The 18927-nt window shown below is 43.3% G+C and overlaps 2 protein-coding genes across 6 annotated transcripts in view; one reads left to right on the top strand and one right to left on the bottom strand.

Annotated features, from left to right (window-relative positions):
• tpcn1 (two pore segment channel 1) overlaps nt 1–1811 on the top strand; it is a 35260-nt gene extending 33449 nt beyond the window's left edge. For all 3 annotated transcript variants that reach the window (XM_055887129.1, XM_055887134.1, XM_055887130.1), the window contains exon 27: nt 65–1811. In XM_055887129.1, the coding sequence (XP_055743104.1) occupies nt 65–169 (105 nt within the window). In that variant the 3' untranslated portion in view covers nt 170–1811. The remainder of the gene's footprint in view (nt 1–64) is intronic.
• Nucleotides 1812–2413: 602 nt separating this feature from the next.
• On the bottom strand, nt 2414–18924 carry LOC129826424 (mitochondrial sodium/calcium exchanger protein-like). 3 transcript variants are annotated; one of them, XM_055887139.1, is made up of 15 exons: nt 18347–18924; nt 14010–14162; nt 12955–13007; nt 12377–12434; nt 12009–12114; nt 11753–11920; nt 11332–11448; nt 10814–10882; nt 10592–10722; nt 10238–10379; nt 8402–8523; nt 8146–8299; nt 7956–8036; nt 7747–7811; nt 2414–4465 (listed from the first exon to the last, which is right to left on the bottom strand). In XM_055887139.1, the coding sequence occupies exons 1-15, from the start codon at nt 18542–18544 to the stop codon at nt 4223–4225; spliced, it is 1860 nt and encodes a 619-aa protein (XP_055743114.1). In that variant the 5' UTR covers nt 18545–18924; the 3' UTR covers nt 2414–4222. The 3 variants fall into 3 exon arrangements, with proteins under 3 accessions (XP_055743114.1, XP_055743115.1, XP_055743116.1); XM_055887140.1 differs by having other exon boundaries at nt 2414–4411; XM_055887141.1 differs by lacking the exon at nt 18347–18924 and adding an exon at nt 16323–18328.
• Nucleotides 18925–18927: the final 3 nt, after the last annotated feature.

Below are 18927 nucleotides of genomic sequence, written 5' to 3'. Positions count from 1 at the left end.
TTTAAATGGATTGTGTGTGTGTGTGTGTGTGTGTGTGTGTGTGTGTATATATATATATATATAGGAGTGGTATGCTGAGTACTCCAGAGAGAATTTACCCCAGTCAGACAGAAGTCTAGTGGAGAGAGAGCTGGACATCCCTCCTCCCTGCCATGAACATGAATCCTAACCCCAGCTCAACTCACAAGGACTACTTAGCACCAACTAATATTCACTCACTGTCTCTCTCTTTCAAACACACCTCTTTGACTTCAGTCATCATGCCACAGAGCACTCTGAACTAAATGTTTTCCACAATGACAATACGGAGACCCACTCAACACTCCCTCCCTCCACCCATCCTGAGGGATTGTACTCTGGCATCCTACTGGACAGTCAGGATGTGATGATGTCATTGGACTACAGCCTGGATCCCAGCAGTGATTTGTGTTGATATAAATCATGTTTTCTCTCTGACTGGATCGCAGTGTTCAAACCGATTTAAGAGCTTTATCTAACCCCAACCCTTACAGGACTTCGTCTGCTGATGCATGGATAGGAGAAGCAGAGCATCGATGGATGGGTTAGAGGTCAGGGTTTTTAAGGGTTAGGCACTCTAGCTGTGAGACAGAGAGCTGATGTTCAGGACCTGAATACGAGACACTAGGATGGACTTGGGATTTCACAGTACTCTTTTTTTTACTGCACGGAGAGGACACACACCATAGATACATAGAGGACTCTAGTGCCCAAAAGCCTGGTGTAGCCTGGGCAGTGCCATTGAGGACTTTAACCATTTTGAAGTAGTCAACTGGGTGGGACTTTCTATGGCTTAAGGAAGGATCAAATCATTCTATCCATGTCATCAGGAAGGATCAGCCAATTAATTATACTCGTACCCAGACGTTCCATAACTGCATGTGTCAGTAAATCGCTAACCTTGGCTTTATACCTGTTCAAACACTCCAGGTGGCATTATGCTCCCTTTAAGTTTGTAGAAGTAGTAAAATAAGAAACTTGACTACTTCAAAATGGAGAATGCTTCAATGGTGCTGCCAATGTTCTGACGCCGTAATGGGACAGATACAATGTTGCGTCCTCCATCTCTATGAGATGGACACTGCTGCATGTAGATACACACTCTACAGCCTATTTTGTAGCCACTCCCCCTCCTGTGTTCATTCTGAGGTCAGTGGGCATCGGACTGTCCTGGTATCAAGACACGCCCGCCCTGTCTGCCAGTAATAATCTCAGCCCCCTCAAAAGCCACTACACAAACCCCTGCACCTGTCCAGTAACCTACAGCTATATCTCCTAACCAGTGTTTCAACAAACCTAAGACAGTACTTTACTTTTATAACTTGTTATTCTGTCAGTGTGTTAAATTAGGAATAATTTAAATAAATGTTTCACTTTGTCAAGTGCATTTGATCTAGCTGAAGACAGGATGTTAGCTTATTGTTACATTTTTATGGTAACCTTTATTTACCTAGGCAAGTCAGTTAAGAACAAATTCTTATTTACAATGACGGCCTACACCGGCCAAACCTGGATGATGCTGGGCAAATTGTGCGCCGTCCTATGGGACTCCCAATCACGGCCGGTTGCGATACAGCCTGAATTTGAACCAAGGTGTTTGTAGTGACGCCTCAAGCACTTAGATGCAGTGTCTTAGACCGCTGAGCCACTCGGGAGACTTGGGGCTCAGACTAGCCCCGAGATATGGCTATAGACACCTATGGTCTATTAATATCTGGTTGTTACATGAAGGATGTTTTTATTTATATCTTCAACAGAGACCATACATAATAATCAACATTTCAGAACCTAGACATGAGCCTTTATTTATTTTCTTGAACCTTTATTGAACCAGGAAAACCCCATTGAGACCCAGAGTCTCTTTTTCAACGGAGACCTGGCCAAGAAGGCAGCTACAAACAATCAATATATTACAATTAAACATACATCAATTGAATACAATTCAACATGAAAAAAAGCATCTACACGAGTTAAAAGGCTTTGTAGATGAACACATACAGCTTTCTGCGCATATAAAGTGAGGTCTAACCCACCACTTGGTACAAGGTGCAATAGTGGGTGAGTGACTTGGCATTTGTAATAAAGCGTAAGGATGCATGCATATACAACCAATTACAGAGAAAAGTGGCCTGAACAATCTTCTTTCTTGCCATAAGCGGGAAGCAAGCCTTATTACAAAAATAAAACCACAATTTCAATTTAGGCTTCCTCAAGATTATCCATATGAACTTTAAAGGACTTGTCATCCAACCATATACCTAGGTATTTGTAGGATGACACTTCAATGGATAAGTGTTAGGAGAATTATATTCTCATGTTCATTAACCAATTAAATGACTGTCTGCTATATCAGGATTTGTAGGATACTGATAGAAATAAAAACAGAGGCCCAGTCTACAAAAGTCAAATGTTTATTTACGGGAATGTTCTGCCTATCATTTCCTATACATTGGTCTATATACCTCACATTTCATCATAAATGTCCCTCCTTTCAGAAACAATGACAATATAGTTCACAAGTCTTCTCCTTCTCATACATTGTCTGCCACCTGTTATACAATCTACTACAAGGCCAAGGTCTCCCCTCCATGGGTGGGGATAGAATGTCCTGAAAGGAACACAGTAGTACAGCTCGTCTGTCGATAGCTCCTCTTATCTCATACATTGTCTCACACTTGCATCCTGCTTACATACTAAAAAGGAACAAAAAGTCCTGCTCTTTAATTCTGACAAACTACACACATCAGATTTATAGATGTATGATTCTAATAAATGTCATACAATCATACAATGACAGGGTAGAATTCTGTTAGTTATAGTTCTATGCTAAATGTATACATCATTTAGTCAATCATAAAATTCATAACAATAAGCCACCAGACAATGCTAACCTTCTCTGGCTGAGTGCTAGCTCTGGTAAAGGTCATGAATTTAGTTTTTTGTACATTCAAGACCAGTTTGAGACCATAAAGGGAGGCCTATGGTGACTGAAAAGCAGTCTTGAGCTCTTCAACAGCCTGAACCAGAGGGAGTACATGAATATATTACTGTATTATCTATATATAGATGCAACCTTACTGGTTGCATCCCATTTCCCAGATCACTAATAAAAATTGAGAACACGGGAGCTGAAATGAAACCCTGGGGCACACCTCTATTAATCTTAAGAACACTAGACTTGTGATTATCAGCATATACATATTGGTTTAGGAACTGTTTACTGCCCTGTTACTGAGCCTAGCTCGCAACAATTCATGGTCAACTGAATCAAATGCCTTTGATAAATCAACATTGTGCTGCTCTGTTTAAGTGCATTTATGTCCTTTGCCAGTTGTGGTGCTGTGCTCCTGTCTAAAACCAGACTGAACCCTGCATACGATCTTTTCAATTAAGATTTTTTTTTTTTACTGAGTTCATTAGGGATTTGTGATATACCTGGATCTCAGTTCCTTTAACACATATACACACAGCCCAGACAAAGTTCTCATAAGAGTATCCTTTACCAAAGGTGCAAATATCTATCAGGGGCAGTAATGTACTACCTCTTTATCTATCATACATCGGTCATAGTAAAGAAAACTATTTCTTAAACAGTGTTTGAAGCTACTATGTAAAGTAGCTTGTTTAGGGCCATCTTCAAATCCTTTTAACAGCTGCGCCCTGCTGTTTCATGTTTCAGAAGTTGGAACTATATAGGTATTTCTAAGCCATAAATGCATAGAGCACATTTGACAATTTACTCACATCAACCATTACATACAGCAGTGTGTCTCGCTAAGATAGGAGACACTGCATTCACATTGATTTAAATGAGAGAATTCCCTAGTGCTACTGCAGCTTTTTTCTTGTATTTCTTCTCCTTGTTGGTATATGGGTAACTTTTAAAACAGCGTTATACTGCTTTCACATAAGATTCACGGTATGTTGCCTGTAAAAACAATTGTCCCTACAGTCGTTTCTGTATGTGTGTATAATTGTTTTGTGTGGACTCCAGGAAGAGTAGCTGTTCTCAAGTAACAGCTAATAATGATCTAAATATAAAAATACAGTCAGTGCAAACAGACTAAAGTAAAGCCACAGGGTGATTTTCTCCAACTCAATTAAGGCCCTGTGTTACTGGCTTTAAGTCATTCAGGTCTCGGACCATCTTGTCAGTAATCGCAGGTGGCTCCACCAGACTGGTCCAAACCATCCCTTACTGGCTTCAGGTGTGGATAAAGCCAAATTCAGTGAGCAGCGCAACCAGGAGGAAGACCGTGTAGAAGAGCAGGAGGAAGATTCCATGGGACCGGCCCATGTGGAAACAGCGCAGAGGAACTAGGATGAAGGAGAGGACCAGAGAGAGACCCAGAGAACCTGCTAGAACCCAGGTCAACAAACCTGCTGGTTCAAACTGGGGGGTGGGGGTGGGGGGGGATAGGGTAATACCAGTCCAATCATGTGGAAACTGAAAAAAGGTGTCGCACAGAGTTCAATATCGGGATGCTGCTATTCTCATTGATAAACATTTTCATTTATTTCCTGATAACTCTCCTATCCTATGCACTTCAGACAAAGACATTTCTCTGGTCACTACCTCTCTACAAATGTTTATGACACCCAATTACAAACTCAACTCATATATATACAGTTGAAGTCTGAAGTTTACATACACTTAGGTTGGAGTCATTAAAACTCGTTTTTCAACCACTCCAAATTTCTTGTTAACAAACTATAGTTTTGGCAAGTCGGTTAGGACATCTACTTTGTGCATGACAAGTAATTTTATCAACAATTGTTTACAGACAGATTATTTCACTTATAATTCACTGTATCACAATTCCAGTGGGTCAGAAGTTTACATACACTAAGTTGACGGCCTTTTCCAAGCTGTTTAAATTCCAGAAAATTATGCTTCTGGTAGTCTAATTGACATAATTTGAGTCAATTGGTGGTGTACCTGTTGATGGATTTCAAGGCCGACCTTCAAACTCAGTGCCTCTTTGCTTGACATCATGGGAAAATCAAAAGAAATCAGCCAAGACCTCAGAAAAAAAATGGTAGACCTCCACAAGTCTGGTCCAACACCTGAGGGTACCATGTTCATCTGTACAAACAATGGTACGCAATTATAAACATGGGACCACGCAACCGTCATATCGCTCAGGAAGGAGACGCGTTCTGTCTCCTAGAGATGAACGTACTTTGGTGCGAAAAGTGCAAATCAATCCCAGAACAACAGCAAAGGACCTTGTGAAGATGCTGGAGGAAACGGGTACAAAAGTATCTATATCCACAGTAAAACGAGTCCTATATCGACAACCTGAAAGGCCACTCAGCAAGGAAGAAGCCACTGCTCCAAAACCGCCAATAAAAAAGCCAGACTTTGGTTTGCAACTGCACATGGGGACAAAGATTGTACTTTTTGGAGAAATGTCCTCTGGTCTGATGAAACAAAAATAGAACTGTTTGGCCATAATGACCATCGTTATGTTTGGAGGAAAAAGGGTGAAGCTTGCAAGCCGAAGAACACCATCCCAACCGTAAAGCACTGGGGTGGCAGCATCATGTTGTGGGGGTGCTTTGCTGCAGGAGGGACTGGTGCACTTCACCAAATAGACATCAGTCAGGAAGTGGCTTAAGGACAACAAAGTCAAGTTTTGGAATGGCCATCACAAAGCCCTGACCTCAATCCTATTTGTGGGCAGAACTGAAAAAGCGTGTGCATGTAAGTAGGCCTACAAACCTGACTCAGTTACACCAGCTCTGTCAGGAGGAATGGGCCAAAATTCACCCAACTTATTGTGGGAAGCTTGTGAAAGACTACCTGAAATGTTTGACCCAAGTTAAACAATTTAAAGACAATGTTATCAAATACTAATTGAGTGTATGTAAACTTCTGACCCACTGGGAAAGTGATGAAAGAAATAAAAGATGAAATAAATCATTCTCTGCTATTATTCTGACATTTCACATTCTTAAAATAAAGTGGTGATCCTAACTGACCTAAGACAGGGAATTTTTACTAGGATTAAATGTTAGGAATTGTGAAAAACTGAGTTGAAATGTATTTGGCTAAGGTGTATGTAAACTTCCGACTTCAACTGTGTGTGTGTGTGTATATATATATACACTGCTCAAAAAATAAAGGGAACACGTAAACAACACAATGTAACTCCAAGTCAATCACACTTCTGTGAAATCAAACTGTCCACTTAGGAAGCAACACTGATTGACAATAAATTTCACATGCTGTTGTGCAAATGGAATAGACAAAAGGTGGAAATTATAGGCAATTAGCAAGACACCCCCAATAAAGGAGTGGTTCTGCAGGTGGTGACCACAGACCACTTCTCAGTTCCTATGCTTCCTGGCTGATGTTTTGGTCACTTTTGAATGCTGGCGGTGCTTTCACTCTAGTGGTAGCATGTGACGGAGTCTACAACCCACACAAGTGGCTCAGGTAGTGCAGCTCATCCAGGATGGCACATCAATGCGAGCTGTGGCAAGAAGGTTTGCTGTGTCTGTCAGCGTAGTGTCCAGAGCATGGAGGCGCTACCAGGAGACAGGCCAGTACATCAGGAGACGTGGAGGAGGCCGTAGGAGGGCAACAACCCAGCAGCAGGACCGCTACCTCCGCCTTTGTGCAAGGAGGAGCAGGAGGAGCACTTCCAGAGGCCTGCAAAATGACCTCCAGCAGGCCACAAATGTGCATGTGTCTGCTCAAACGGTCAGAAACAGACTCCATGAGGGTGGTATGAGGGCCCGACGTCCACAGGTGGGGGTTGTGCTTACAGCCCAACACCGTGCAGGACGTTTGGTATTTGCCAGAGAACACCAAGATTGGCAAATTCGCCACTGGCGCCCTGTGCTCTTCACAGATGAAAGCAGGTTCACACTGAGCACATGTGACAGACGTGAGTCTGGAGACGCCGTGGAGAACGTTCTGCTGCCTGCAACATCCTCCAGCATGACCGGTTTGGCGGTGGGTCAGTCATGGTGTGGGGTGGCATTTCTTTGGGGGGGGGGGGGGGAGCACAGCCCTCCATGTGCTCGCCAGAGGTAGCCTGACTGCCATTAGGTACCGAGATGAGATCCTCAGACCCCTTGTGAGACCATATGCTGGTGCGGTTGGCCCTGGGTTCCTCCTAATGCAAGACAATGCTAGACCTCATGTGGCTGGAGTGTGTCAGCAGTTCCTGCAAGAGGAAGGCATTGATGCTATGGACTGGCCCGCCCGTTCCCCAGACCTGAATCCAATTGAGCACATCTGGGACATCATGTCTCGCTCCATCCACCAACGCCACGTTGCACCACAGACTGTCCAGGAGTTGGCGGATGCTTTAGTCCAGGTCTGGGAGGAGATCCCTCAGGAGACCATCCGCCACCTCATCAGGAGAATGCCCAGGCGTTGTAGGGAGGTCATACAGGCACGTGGAGGCCACACACACTACTGAGCCTCATTTTGACTTGTTTTAAGGACATTACATCAAAGTTGGATCAGCCTGTAGTGTGGTTTTCCACTTTAATTTTGATTGTGACTCCAAATCCAGACCTCCATGGGTTGATAAATTTGATTTCCATTGATAATTTGTGTGATTTTGTTGTCAGCACATTCAACTATGTAAAGAAAAAAGTATTTAATAAGAATATTTCATTCATTCAGATCTAGGATGTGTTATTTTAGTGTTCCCTATATTTTTTTGAGCAGTGAATATGAAAGGGTACTGAAGCTAAGAGCAGACGTACCGTCACCACTGGCTCGTTGTTAAACATCTGCATCAGACAGCCAATGCCCACTCCAATCAGCATGTCTGAGAGGAACACGGTCAAGGCAGAAACATGATGCATACACATAGCAGAGGTACACACGCACTCCCATTATGCTTTTCACAGTCATAAACACACACTCGCATTATGCCTGCACAAACATGTCCAGAAGACACACAAAAGGATACTAAAGATGATTCCCCCAAAGCAGGCTGATATTGCCATCTGAGGGTAGCCCTGGCGAGCGATGGTGACGTCAGAAAAACTATCTGGAAATAAACAGATTGAACACTACAGCAAGCAAGCAGTCAGTCTGTCTTCTGTTGAATGATTAGTAGGGGAGTGCAGATAACCTCAGTTTGTGTGTATGTGTCTCACCCCCTATGCTGTTTCCCCAGGCCAGCAGTGTGAGACCCAGTAAATTGTTGGACAGACTAAAGACCACACCGAGCATGTGCAGGATACTGACCACCTCCAAGGCCACAGCACTGATCCATATCGCACTCACCACAAAGCCCAGCAGAGAGAACAGCTATGGAGAAAACCCACACACATCATACACACTCACCACAACACCTAACAGAGACAACAACAGTTATGGAAAGAAGGAATGTGTCTGTGTATGTGTTCTTACTGAGTGGTATGGCGGGGGGTGGTTGTTGGTGGTGGTGAGGAAGACTATGGCGGAGAGGAAGAGGCCAAAAAGCAACGTCAACGCCCAGACAGGAAACTGATCCTCGATCCGATACATCCCGTCTAGAGAGAGAAAGTGACACCAGTCCAGTGGGTTAGCACACTTCTGGAGAGGATGTCACATTTTACAGATTAGAGATTGAGGTTCTTTGACCACACACCCATACACAGTAGTAGCGCGCAGGTCAGCTGTTTGTTCACCTGCACCCGCCTGCAATTGCTAACAACGCATCCGCAACCGCCAGACTGTATGTGATAAAGTGAAAATCTGAAGCCTACACCCAACCCTCTAATATAGAAAATGCGCTGTAGGCTACAGGCAGAAATGTCAGAAATCAATAGAATGAATGTTTCAATCTAGTTGACATTGGTAACGTTCTCGGTCATCTCTGATTCTTTCGTGGAGCAAAGAAGTATAGGGACCTGGGAGAAAATAAATAAACATTTTCACTGCAAATTTTCCAAATGAAATCAGTTTGACCAGTTGTAAGGAAATAGAAAGCTGTGTAAACGACCCAACATGTTTCTGAAAAGATTTCAGTTCGGCTTGGATGCACATTTTATGTGGTTTAAATACTAGCTTTTATGATACTGATCAAGATATCACCTCTACAGCAGTGGAGGCTGCTGAGGGGAGGGCGGCTCATAATGGCTGGAACAGAGCAAATGGAATGGCATCAAACAACTGGAAACCATGTGTTTGATGTATTTTATACCATTCCACTAATTTCACTGCAGCCTATACCACGAGCCCGTCCTCCCCAATTAAGGTGCCACCAACCTCCTGTGCTCTACAGACTGTGTCTAACTGCACATTCACTTTCTCTCAAGATGCTGAAAGAAAGAAATCATCTTTCTCCACTCCTGTTCCCATATCCACATTTTTCCTACATTTGGTGTATAATTTTACTGCAAGAAATGCTTAACTATTTTAATATTAAGGCTATGTGAGAGGTTATAGACCTACAGTCAGTGTCCAGATTTCAGTTTCCATTTAACCCATCTGAACAGTAGGCAGTACAGTTCCCTTGGCGTGCCATAGGCCTATTTGAAGTCCCCGTCTTGTGACTGTCGAATTTGTATAGGGCCTCACAATCATCACACATAACACAGCTGGCAATGCTGTCAACCTCTTTTAACACTTCACCAAATCTTTCCCAAACATGACTTTTCTGGCCCTCCTTTCTCTTTATTTTCAACTCTCCATTTCACAGCTTTTCTCTTGATTAAACTCTGCCTCAGTGGATTGACATGAACTTTCTCTGCCTGTTCGCAAAAGCTGATTGGTATGTAGGCTATTTGGCATGCGTACAGTTAGGCCCTAACGCCTTGATCACACCGACAGCGTCATTGAGCAAAATGTTAAACATCATCATCTGGATATGTGTGCAACAAAGTTTCAACATTCACCTTCTGCTACCATTTCTGTCAAGCCATCTACACATACAGTTTGATGCATACGTTCAACGTGTGCACCACACAACGCACTGCAACTGCCTCTGCAACGCAATGCTGCAAGGCAAATGCAGTGTTCTATTGGAAATTAATGTACTTCTGTTGTACCAAAATGCAATGATGCTGTCGGTGTGATCGAGGTGTACACTTATGCACTAATACCAGATTGGTTTTTCTTTCACTATTTTAGGCTAAATGTGACCTATAGATATAAATAGCACAAGAATGATACATTTGTGGATTTTTTAAGGAATTAAACCCAGGCGGGCAGCAGATAATGAGTCAACCTGCGCTTCACTAATACACATGCATGTAGACTTACACTCTCCAGAACGGAAGGTGAGCACACACACCAGTGGTGCGGTGATGAGGTGGAGGCAGTTTAATGGTCTTCTCCAGTTCCTGTCTTCTTTATCAGGATCCACCACTGGAACAGTCAGCAGCAGCAGCACCTCCAGTGGCATCTGGTGGACAGGGGAGAAACTGCAGCTCAGTAACCACACATTCAAGCACACAATGATGCTCCTCCTGTCCAAACAAAAACACAAGGTCTGGCTCTGTTTACAACCCCTGTCATAACACTTACCCCTAATTATTACAGTTCTGCAAATAGAAAAGTGCAAAGACAAAAATTCAGATCTGCAAATAGAAAAACACACATGTCATGCATGCACACCTTTAGTATTTTGATGGCCCTCCAGCGCCAGGACTTCCTCCTCCAGATCCTGCTGTCCACCGGGTTGAGAGAACTCAACAGGATCGAACTGGTTGATTCACAGTAGGGCAGCAGGGGACAGTACTCACTGTCTATACATGCACAAACACAAACACTTGACTGGATTGATTCTCGTAGCACACCCCAGCGGGGTAGAATGTACACAGTGATTGTGGTTGTTACCGTAGTCCTCCTGGATGCTGCTATTAGATATAAGAATTGCTTCATCATCGGACTCAGACGACTGGAACTCTGCAGGCAGATATGACTGTCACACACACACACACAGTCTTGTACAGCTAACCTTGTGGGGACACACAATTCAGTCCCATTCAAAAGCCTGTTTTTCCCTAACCCGTACTCTTACCCTAACTCTAGCTCCTAACCCTTAATGCAATTCCAACCCTAACACTAATTCTAACCTTAACCCTAAACCCCCTAGAAATAGCATTTGACCTCGTGGGGACTAACAAAATGTCTCCAATTGGTCAAATATTTGTTTGTTTACTATTCTTGTGGGGACCAGAATAGTTAAACATGTCCACCAGGTGACACTCACTGTGTGTGTGTGTGTGTGTCAAATTAAATCAAATTTTATTTGTCACATTTTTCGTAGACTACAGGTGTAGACTAACTGTGAAATGCTTACTTACGAGCCGTTCCCAAAAATGCAGAGTTTGTTGTGTGTGTGGGTGTGTTACCTGGTACATGTGTTGAGCTCTGGATGGAACTTCTGGTCACTGAGTGTTTCTGATGACTGTAGATGTAGGCACTCGTGATGACTGTTATCACATACACCACATACAGCCCCAGGTACCCTACAGAGAGAAACACACACCTTATTCTTATTTCACCCCATTCACCCCGGTGTAAACAGCCCTAACTTCTGAAGTACACTGAATACTGTGTCTAGGTCTGTAATATTTTGACTGGGTTCAAGCTTGAGGGACACAGAGGCATGACTGATAGATGAACCTGAAATAGAGAGAGGTTTGGTGTTGTGTAGCTCCCAGGGTAATGTTGACTACTACAACCATGACACAACTCTTATTCAACTCTAACGCAAGAAGTCTAACCCAACTGTGCGTGTGTGTGTGTGTGTGTGTGTGTGTGTGTGTTTACCCAGTGTCTCTCCCAGTGATATAGTTCCTCTGTAGAGGATGACGACGGTCCAGAAGACAGCAGCCATGTAGAAGATGACATCACGCAGGAAGGGGCGGGACGCCACAGTGAAGGGTTTGACCAATGACACAGCCCCGGCAACCACAGTGGTTACGAAGATACCCGCTCCTATGGACGGAGGGAAAGAGGGATTAACGAACCAGGTCTACTCTGACTGAACAGTGCTTCTATAGCAAGGCGTTGTATGTGTACGTACCAAACAGTGCTCCTATAGCCAGGCCAGCAGTGTGTGGACGGGAGAAGGCCACTGTGGCACTGAAGACATCTGGGGCTCCGTTACCTAGTGCCAGGAACGTAACACCCTGACACACACTGTTAGGGAAAACACTTCTGATGCTAGAGTAGAGTTTGTTTGTGAGTGTATTTGTGTGTGTGTATCTGACGAGATGATAATTTAAGCAGATTTAAAGAAAAATTCATGAAAATATGTTGAATGCGATACAGTGTGTGTGTGTGTGTGTGTGTGTGTGTGTGTGTGTGTGTGTGTGTGTGTGTGTGTGTGTGTGTGTGTGTGTGTGTGTGTGTGTGTGTGTGTGTGTGTGTGTGTGTGTTGTAGAGGGATACAGCCACGTTGTGTGTGAGTCGAAGGGTGGAAGAGATGGCTGAGAGGTTGGGACAGAAGCTGAAGATAGAAAAAACATAGATGCGCCTTAGGTCAATCAATAGGTAACCTAGAACCCCCCAGCCTCAAACACACACAGTATGTAACCACAGTCTGGAAGACATTTGCTGTGTCTGTGATACATGTGATCAGTCACATGACCAAATCACAAACATTAAAGTAAGTCTCATCTCCCTGAGAGGAAACCTTAACACACTCATCTCAGGTGGTCAAGTGACTAGGCCCATCCCACTGGGCACAGACGTCAATTCAACGTAATTTCATTGAAATGACATGGAAACAACATTGATTCAACAGTGTGGGCCCAGTGGGACGTGACCATGTCAACTTGACCTGCTGAAGATAACGCTGTTGTAACTCTGCAGTCAACGGAACACAAACACCTCTCTCTTTACAGCCAGTGTACAGCGAGAGACAGAGACTGTTAGGAAACTCATGTTTCTCAGTCTTATACAGAGTCTGTAAACTTAACTTACAGGCAGTAAAGACATTATAAACAGAACATGTAAGTGAAACTTACAACTTCGATGCAGTCAGTCCCAGAACGATGAACAAGAACAACAACCAAATAATCTGTAGAGACAGAAGAGGGATAGAGATGAAAGATTAGTTCTGACATGGCCAAAACGTCAATGTTCAAAATATAAAAAAACTTTTCTATCAAATGGGCAGGTGTCGAATCTCTTCTTCCCCACAAATAACTAGTGTAGCCTCTACTACTAGGCCTACAGCCTGGGCCTCTGGGATAACCCAGACTGGGTGGACACCCTGAGGAGAAATCCTCAGTTAAACACTTGTCGTGAAAATGTTTAACCAAGTGAGAGAGACTTTGTCATTTCTTCAAACAATCATCTTTATTTAATAAGAATTGCAATAATGAAGCTGGTCAACCATACACTCTGAAGTGGAAGGCTGAGAGCTCAACCATACAAAAAATACAGAGGTCTTATAGCAGACCTAATATAGCAGACCTAAAAATACTTAGTCATGGCTGGTTCCACCCCTGCCTGGCAGATCGGGGCATCACAAGCTACCTTGTGTTCATCTTATGGTTATATGTGTACCAGGTGATGTTCACCCCCCCCCCCCCATTTGGCTTAGTTTGTCAGAAGCAAAGTTGATTAGAAACAATAGCAAGTTTGTTCTGTTCCTCATGCTCTCTATCTTGAGTTGCCCCATGTCCTTGACTATACACTCAGAGGGTCTTAGGGGAGCTAGAGGAGAACCATCCTCTTGCAGAAGCACAGCATTGGTAGTTATGAAAATCTCTTACCAATGAGATCTCTTACTATTGCCAAGTACATAGTTGTTAACTATCAATATTCATACAGATATAATCAACAAAGCAGGTAAACATGTCATTGTTCCCTCACAGCCTGATTTCATGACTCTGTGTTTTACTGCATGGCTCAGTTAAAGCTGATGTAAATCCAGCTTTATTAGAGGAAGTTCTACTCAGAACAGAGGGTAGTATCCGTTATTAGCTTCTATAAAGGTTGCTTCAGCTTCCTTATTTCAATGTAAGTCATTCTGGGTAGTAAGAGCACCTGCTAATGACAAGACACACACACTTACACAGAGTGTGATGGTGAGGGGTGTGAGGTCGGGTGGTAGTAGACAGAAGGTCATCTTGAGGTAGTTGAAGAAGCTGTCTTCCATACTGCAGTCCTGGGTGGTCTTCACAAACGCACAGCGATCAACAGCACTCAGGTTCATCACTATGGCACACTGAAAGACAAATGCATGCCCACACACACACACTTCATCACACTGGAGGGGGGATAAGCTTACAAAGAAATAATGGTTAAATCTGGATACTGGCGACCATCATCTCTCACACTGAGCTCAACACAGACGGGTTAGCTGAGAACCTAATGAAAACAAAGCAGCGCTTTAAGGGGACAGAAGGCCTAGTGTTGTTGTGATTCTGGATGGCCAGATACAGTAGCTTGCAATAATGACAAAAATTCACTAGCTAGCTAACCAACAACTGTAATGATGTATTTGAGAGACAAGTGCTCATTGTGCAACTTTATTTATGTTTTCAATAAACATTGGAGATGTTTACATGTTGTCAACAATCTAAGCCAACCCTGTCTGTTTTGCCCCTAGTTGCGCACATGTCGTTTTGTTGCTAAACAACCAACCCCTCTATACAGCCTGACAGTGAAGGTGTCATAATACCCATAAAACCATTTTCCTATAGGGAATTTTAGAAACACTTCCCTAATTTTAAGTGTTTCTAAAATCCCCTATAGGAAACATTTTTGGTGGAAATAACGATTAGAACCATTTAATTCTTCTTCGATGAGGTTTAACGGCGGTTGGCATCCAATATGTTGCATTACCGCCACCTACTAGACTTTAGGTGTGAGAAGGACTTTTAAATAGTGGAGTAGGGGGGTGTTATTTTTATACTTTGCTTGAACAAAATAAATAAATAAACAAACAAATAGCCTACAATCTAACACTATACTCATAAAACAAATATATAAAAATAACACCACCCTACTCCCCTATTTAAATATAAGTCCTACCTCAGGGCAACAACCTGAAAGGGTGGGACATCACCACTTAACACATTTATAGCAATGGTTATCAACTCTACTGCAGGGATGGAACGTAAGTTGCAGAAAATTGTGGTTGTGGTGGCAGCTGCAGAGAGGTATTTGGGTGTGCAAGACCCTGGAACTCTTCTGATGTCAGGTCTCGCACACCCAAATACCTCTTTGCAGCTGCCACCACAACATCAATTTTCTGAGACTTACGTTCCATCCCTGCAGTACAGTTCATAACCATTGCTATAAATGCTAAGAATCCAATCTTACTGAAACATATATCACTTGTTGACCTATCCCTCTGTACTGGTACAGATCTACTACTCACACCACTCCTCTCAGGATCCCTCCCCCTTGACCCATCTTCCTCTAATTTCTTCACTGCCTCAGCAGTTGACAACTTCTGCATTACTCTAACCCTGGAAACCTCAACCTGCCTCTCTCGCAACAGACATTTCTGATCCCCAGCCCCATGGGCACCCCTACAATTAACACATACCACTACTTTCCCCAATGCTACACATTCCTTTGTCTCATGCCCTTCTGCACACTTCTCACACCTAGGAACCTCCCTCCTACACACTGCTGCCACATGCCCATAAGCTTGACACCTGTAACAACGTAATGTATTCGGCACAAAAGCTCGTACAGAACAACTTATATATCCTAACATCACTTTGTCGGGCAAAGGCTCAACATCAGAACTCAAAAGAACAGACAACAACTCTTCTGTTTCACCACTCGCAACTCTGTCTGTGTCGCACCAAACGACGAGCATCACAAACACCGGGAATCTTCCCCTTCAGTTGGTCAACTTTTACATTTACTGCTACCTTAGAAATAAATCCTTTCAATGGCGCCCTTTTCTTGAGAGCGAAACAATTCACATTTCTTGCCCCCATTCGTTTAACGCGGAGCGCCTTCTCCCTCTGACCAGCAGAAACACAAACAATTCTCACAAGACCACTTCTGGTTACCCTCACCAATTCCACAGTACGCAACTCAAAACCTCAAAACTTCAATCCTACTGTCACAGATTCATCTTTATCCTGACCCTCGGTGCAAGCCTCGGGCTCCGAGAACTTCACCACACCTACCACCTCCAATACTTCGCCCTCATTCACTTCCATTTCTCCTCCTGTCTTCAGCTCACTCTGCGTACACTTTCTGCCACTCTTCTTTAACAAACCATCTCCCTTTTTACTGCCATTTTTAACCGACAAGCTCACCGTCTTCCTCCCTCTCTCTTAGACCTCCTCTGCCTCTCTTTTTCCCTCCATATTCCAAATATACATCTCCTTATGATAATACTGCACTTCTCCTGACATACATCTTGTTCTTGCTTTCTCAAGGGACGCCATTTAACCGCTGTCACAATCTCAGTACAATCAGCACGAACCCCTTGGGATGTCAGATCCATTTCCTTATTTGACTGCTAGGTTTTATGGGTATGAGTCATACTGTGGTACTCTATTGGGCTGGTGAAAACAATATAGGTGGATTTACTTTGTGCAGATAAAGGAAAGAGAGCTATTCTAGATTATTGAGATGCACCCAAAATTTCCATTTTAAAAAAGGAAGTTTTTTTTGCTCATATACACCAATCACGGTCAAGTGAGATCAAATTAAAAAAGCTAATGTACATGCCTTATGCTAATTGGAAGAGTAGCTGAGTAAAGCTGAACTCAGTTTCTCTTATATCAAGGCAGAATTTAGTATTGATAACTGGTTGCGAGATTTGCTAGCAACAACATTGAATCACCATCAGTCAATAATTCTGAAAACGCTTACCTGTACCAACGTTTGTCCAGTAGAACTGCGGAAATTCATACTTTAAAAAAAAAAACTTGTATCGACTACAACCACAAATGTTCTTCTTTCGTTGCTCAACCCAAATTAGTTTGTGCCAATTTATTCTCCGTTTACGTTGTGTATCAAGGCCGCTATGTCTCAAGTTGAGCAACACAAACAAGGACAAAGTCGGTGGTTGTATTCGATACGTTTTTATTAAAAGTATGAATTTCAGCACCCCTCGGAAGGACCGCAGTTGTACAGGACAAACATAGGTACAGGTAAGCGTTTTCAGAATTGACCTTTTTACAAGTATCGATTGCTGGTGATTCATTGTTGTTAATCGCGCGACCAGTTATCGATACTCTGCCTGTATATAAGATAATGGAGTAGAGCGTTGCGCTACTTGAAGAGTTTCCCAGTTAGCCGCACATCACCAAATAAACATGATTTTGTCAGAAGTAGAGACACATTTCAAGGGGTACTTGTCGGGGAAAATTGAGTTAGTCAGACTTATGTTTGAAATCTAATTAGGTAAACTATATATACAAAAATATGTGGACACCCATAAAATGTGTAGATGTGGCTATTTCAGCCATACCCGTTGCTGACAGGTGTATAAAATTGAGCACACATCCATGCAATCTCCATAGACAAATATCGTCTGTAGAATTGCCTTACCGAAGAGCTCAGTAACTTTCAACGTGTTACCGTCATAAGATGACACCTTGCCAACAAGCCAGTAAATCAAATGTCTGCCCTGCTAGAGCTGCAGTGGTCAACTGTAAGTGCTGTTATTATGAAGTGGAAACGTCTAGGAGAAACAACGACTCAGCTGTGAAGTGGTAGGACACACAAGCTCACAGAACGGGACCGCTGAAGTGCATAGTCCGTAAAATCGTCAGTCCTTGGTTGCAACACTCACTACCAAGTTCCAAACTGCCTCTGGAAGCAACGTCAGCACAATAACTATTTGTCGGGAGCTTCGTGAAATGGGTTTCCATGGCCAAGCAGCCCACACAAGCGTAAGATCACCATGCGCAATGTCAAACGTAAGCTGGAGTGGTGTAAAGCTCGCCGCCACTGGACTCTGCAGCAGTGGAAGCGCGTTCTCTGGAGTGATGAAACGCTCTCCACCATCTGGCAGTCCAACAGACAAATCTGGGTTTGGCAGATGCCGGGAGAACGCTACCTGCCCCTATGCATAGTGCCAACTGTAAAGTTTGGTGGAGGAAGAATGATCTGGGGCTGTTTTTCATGGTTCAGGCTAGACCCCTAGTTCCAGTGAAGGGAAATCTTAATGCTACAGCATGCAATGACATTCCAGACAATTGTGCTTCCAACTTTGTGGCCATTTCCTGTGTCAGCATGCTCTTGTGGTTGAATGGAAGCAAGTCCCTGCAGCAATGTTCCAACATCTAGTGGAAAGCCCTCCCAGAAAAGTGGAGGCTGTTATAGCAGTAAAGGAGGGAGAAACTCCATATTAATGCTGATGATTTTGGAATGATATTTTCGACGAGCAGGTGTCCACATACACTACATGACAAAATGTATCTCACAAACCTTGTCTGTGTTTCCCTGATGGAACATCGCGAAGTGTGTGCCCACCATAGTACCCACGGAGGAGCGCAGGTCAGCACCGTCAGGGGATCGGTCTGGAGACGGAACTACCCCGGTACCAGACTCTCCGGAGCCCAAGCCATAAATACATTGAAAACACAACAGCAGCAACATGGAGATAAAAACAACCAGAGATTTCATAATTTATTCCGTTCAAGGATTGCGTCCATTCCGAGACTGGGTGGGTTCGGTTCAGATCAAACCTAAGAATAGAATACTGGGGAAGAAATGAAAGTGTCACTAATTGCTGTAAACTAAATGTTGCAATGAAAAGTTGAAGGCTGCCTGATCAGCAAGAATTAACAGCTTGACCAACCCTTTGTTACAGCCACCTCTTTGTTATGTAGTCGTTACAAATATACGCGCAAAGCTTTTCTTCTTGTAGTTGTTGACACCATTTCTGTTTGAGTGTTCGTAAAGTCCGTGAACATTATGTACAACATCGCGGACTTCCCAAGCCTGCGTCATCAGTGTTACTTCCTTAAAATACGTGACGTCCACACTTAAACCCATCCGACAATTGT

Source organism: Salvelinus fontinalis, chromosome 28 (assembly GCF_029448725.1).
Source record: "Salvelinus fontinalis isolate EN_2023a chromosome 28, ASM2944872v1, whole genome shotgun sequence".
NCBI classification, from domain to species: Eukaryota; Metazoa; Chordata; class Actinopteri; order Salmoniformes; family Salmonidae; genus Salvelinus; species Salvelinus fontinalis.
The sequence above is the reverse complement of the archived record's forward strand: the minus strand, read 5'-3'. Positions and strand labels throughout refer to the sequence as shown.

Bases quoted from the DNA above. Each gene is read 5' to 3' on its own strand.
- LOC129826424 (XM_055887139.1), bottom strand. From the start codon at position 18,544: ATGAAATCTCTGGTTGTTTTTATCTCCATGTTGCTGCTGTTGTGTTTT. The intron at 10,883-11,331 runs GTAACACACCCA...ATCTGCCTGCAG, and splicing joins GAGCTCAACACATGTACCAG to AGTTCCAGTCGTCTGAGTCC. The intron at 7,812-7,955 runs GTATCCTTTTGT...TGTTCCTCTCAG, and splicing joins CTTTGGGGGAATCATCTTTA to ACATGCTGATTGGAGTGGGC.